Here is a 3,110-nt window from a genome sequence, read left to right as displayed (position 1 = left end):
TCAAATTCCTTTGCAAACCCAGCAGGGTCTTGGAGAGGATCAGGGAAATCTTTACTTAGATTCCTTAGTCCTGCTTCAGTCCTAGGAGAGTAAATTATTGCTGGTTTCCCTCGTCCTGAGACTGGCTTTTCTCTAAAGGAGCTGCCAAAACTTCCTGTTCTTCCAGCCTATCCTGGTCTGCCTTTCTATTTCTAGTTTCCCGTAAGTCAATCGGGGCTGGTGGCAGAGAGGAGAGAAGGGGAGGAGGAAAAAGGTGGCGAAAGTTTGGAAAAGAGAGATCAGAAAAGAGCGGGGCAATTGGAGAAGGGGAGAAGTGGGGTTCTGGCATTGAGCAGTTTTGGAAGCCTTCCTTAGCTCAGAGACAGTCTCTAAAATGTTCTTATTAACGACCTTATGAGAAGAAAGTTCATCGGGGCCCCCTTTAGAGACTTCTGTGTTCCATTCATTCAGTTCAATTTTAGGGCATGCTTTTTCCAATGGAGCACACACAATAAAATTAATTTAGAGGTATCAAAAGAGCCCTGTTCTGGCTATTTTAAGCTGATATCACTTTTAGTTAAAGCTCCCATTTCTGCAGATCCTTGCAAGTTGAGACTCCGTGTGCATTGTACATGAAGCGGCCCGGAGTTGGCTGTGGTGGGGCTCGGAGGCCTCAGAGCCACAATTTCCCTTGTTAACTTTAATTTTTCTTTTGAGCTAATTTAAAAATGCCAAAATTAAATGCAGCCACATAAGAACAGATCAAATGACGTCAGGAACCTCCCTGCTTTTGGCCTGAGCAGCTGGATGGCTGGAGCCACCATTGTCTGTGCTGGGGCCTCGGCCTGAACGTTCATGTCCCTGAAATTCCTGTGTTGAAATCCTAATGCCCAATGTGGTGGTTTCAGGAGGTGGGAGCTTTGGGAGTTGATGAAGTCATGAGGGTGGGACCCCCACCAGGGGGTTAGTGTCCTAGTGAAAGAGACCCCAGAGAGCCCCCTCACCGGTCCACCATGTAGGACAGTGAAAGCCAGCCGTCTGCGACCATGAAGAGCCTGTCACCACAACCACTTCATGCTGGCACTCTCACCTTGGACTTCCAGCCTCCAGAACTGAGAGAAATAAATATCTAGTTTCTGAGCCTCCCACTCTGTGCTCTTTTGTCCCAGCAGCCCCAGCTAAGACGGGGCTGAGGGAAGACGGTGGGCTCTCCAGCACTTTGGAGTGGGAATCTGGGGCCCTTCCACATAAAGGGGGGACACTGGCCATGGAGGCCGCTGGGCCCTCCAGAAGGAGAGGAGACCAGGGCAGAGCCCTACACCCTAAGACATCTGGGGGCTGGGGAGGGCAGGGATGAGCAGCCGAGGACGCTGGGAAGCAGCTGCCTGCCTGTGCGGGTGGAGGGCAGGCCCATCGGAACCTGGAAGGTGCCTGCAGCCCTGACAGCAGAGTTCCCCTTACAGCTGGTACTGGGGGCCTTCCCCAGGTGGCCCCCAACATGCGACACCTCTGGCTTTCTCTCTGCCCTACCGTGTTGTCCTTAACACCGTCCTTCTCCACCCTGCTCTGGCCTGTCCCCTCCCACTGGAAAGAAGCAGGGACTTCTGTGTTACTAAAGCTGGGCCCTGGTGGCCAGGTGACACGGGCAGAGCTTGGGCTGTGAGTCCTCAGGGTGGAGGGGCTGTGGTTTCAGAGGTCCTGGTCCTGAGGAGGGGCGGAGCTTAAGTCTGGGGCCCGGCCCCTTCTGGAAACTGAGGCACCATTGCACCCAGCAGGGCCCTGAGGTGGCACCGCCAACTCCTCCTGGCTGCGGAGAGGGGGCTCTGCCAGGCGGCACTGCAGCCACTGCACCCCCACCCGCAGCCTTTGATGGGGGTGTCAGAGAACAGGGTTTGCAGGCGGGACTCTGGAGGGCGGCACGCCCCCACCGGCATGCCCCCTCCTAGCAGCTTTGGACGGTGGGCTCCCTGGGGCGGGTCGGAGGGAGGGAGAGGGCTCTGGCGAACGGGATGGCCGGGCGGCGGTTCTGGGAGGCGGGCCCGCAGCCCTTCTCTGCCCCGCAGCCTCGCAGGGGCCGCGCGGTGAGGGGTGAGGGCGGGCGGGGCGCGCTGGGCTCGGGCTGTAATTTGTCGTTATATTTAGCGGGCGGCGCTGGGCCGGCGAGTATAAGCGGCCCCGGGCGCCCACCTCGGAGCGGGAATCGAGCGAGGAGGCGACGGCGCTGGAACCCATGGACACCGCGTACCCCCGCGAGGACCCCCGGGGGCCGACGCCCCGCGAGGCCGACGGCGCCGCCCACACGGCCCTCACGCTGGGGGCGCCGAGACCCCCGCCGCGAGACCACTTGATCTGGTCGGTGTTCAGCACCCTGTACCTGAACCTGTGCTGCCTGGGCTTCCTGGCGCTGGCCTACTCCATCAAGGTGGGCCGCCGGTGCGCGCAGGGCCGGGATCTCAGGGGCTGTTCACCTGGGAGGGGGGCTTCTCCACGGAGGGGCGTCTGGTCCATCCTAAAGAGCAGAGTCAAGGGGGCATTGCCCAAGGGGGTGTCTTCCATCAAGGGTTTTTTTTTTAACCATGCTGGGGTTCCTATGAACAAAGCCCCCCTGGCTTCAGCTTCTGTGGTGGGTGTCTCAGCACCCCAGCAGTCCTGCCACCTACTGAGGGCCCTTGGAGGCCTGTGCTGGCCTGGGGTGGCCACCGGGTCCATAGCTGGAGTGGGAGGAGGCAGGGGCCCCTTCCAGCCCCACCTCATGACCCCCCCAAACCCCTGTCCAGTTGGGGGCAGTGAAGGGAATGGGTGGAGCTCAGGGCGATGTCCCCTCAGGCCACATCCCTCCATCCAGATTTTGGGTTCTGGCCCCAGTGGCTGCCTGGCGTGGGGAGGCAGGACCCCAGGCCCCAAGCGCACGTGGAGACACGGCGCTGCCTCCGTTTGCAGGCCCGAGACCAGAAGGTGGCTGGAGACCTGGAGGAGGCCCGGCGCTTAGGCTCCAAAGCCAAGTGCTACAACATCCTGGCCACCATGTGGGCACTGGTGCCACCTCTGCTGCTGCTGGCGCTGGTGGTGACCGGTGCCCTACACCTGTCCCGGCTGGCCAGGGACTCTGCCGCCTTCTTCAGCACCAAGTT

General features: G+C 59.9%; 1 protein-coding gene across 1 annotated transcript in view; it reads left to right on the top strand.

The window, feature by feature from the left end:
* The first annotated feature begins 2,187 nt into the window (after positions 1-2,187).
* IFITM5 (interferon induced transmembrane protein 5) overlaps positions 2,188-3,110 on the top strand; it is a 2,999-nt gene continuing 2,076 nt past the window's right edge. Inside the window, exons 1-2 of the mRNA XM_019634549.1 lie at positions 2,188-2,401; positions 2,920-3,107. Coding sequence (XP_019490094.1) covers positions 2,210-2,401; positions 2,920-3,107 — 380 coding nt within the window. The 5' untranslated portion in view covers positions 2,188-2,209. The remainder of the gene's footprint in view (positions 2,402-2,919; positions 3,108-3,110) is intronic.

This window comes from Hipposideros armiger, unplaced genomic scaffold, assembly GCF_001890085.2.
Source record: "Hipposideros armiger isolate ML-2016 unplaced genomic scaffold, ASM189008v1 scaffold_1725, whole genome shotgun sequence".
Lineage (NCBI taxonomy): Eukaryota > Metazoa > Chordata > Mammalia > Chiroptera > Hipposideridae > Hipposideros > Hipposideros armiger.
The sequence above is the reverse complement of the archived record's forward strand: the minus strand, read 5'-3'. Positions and strand labels throughout refer to the sequence as shown.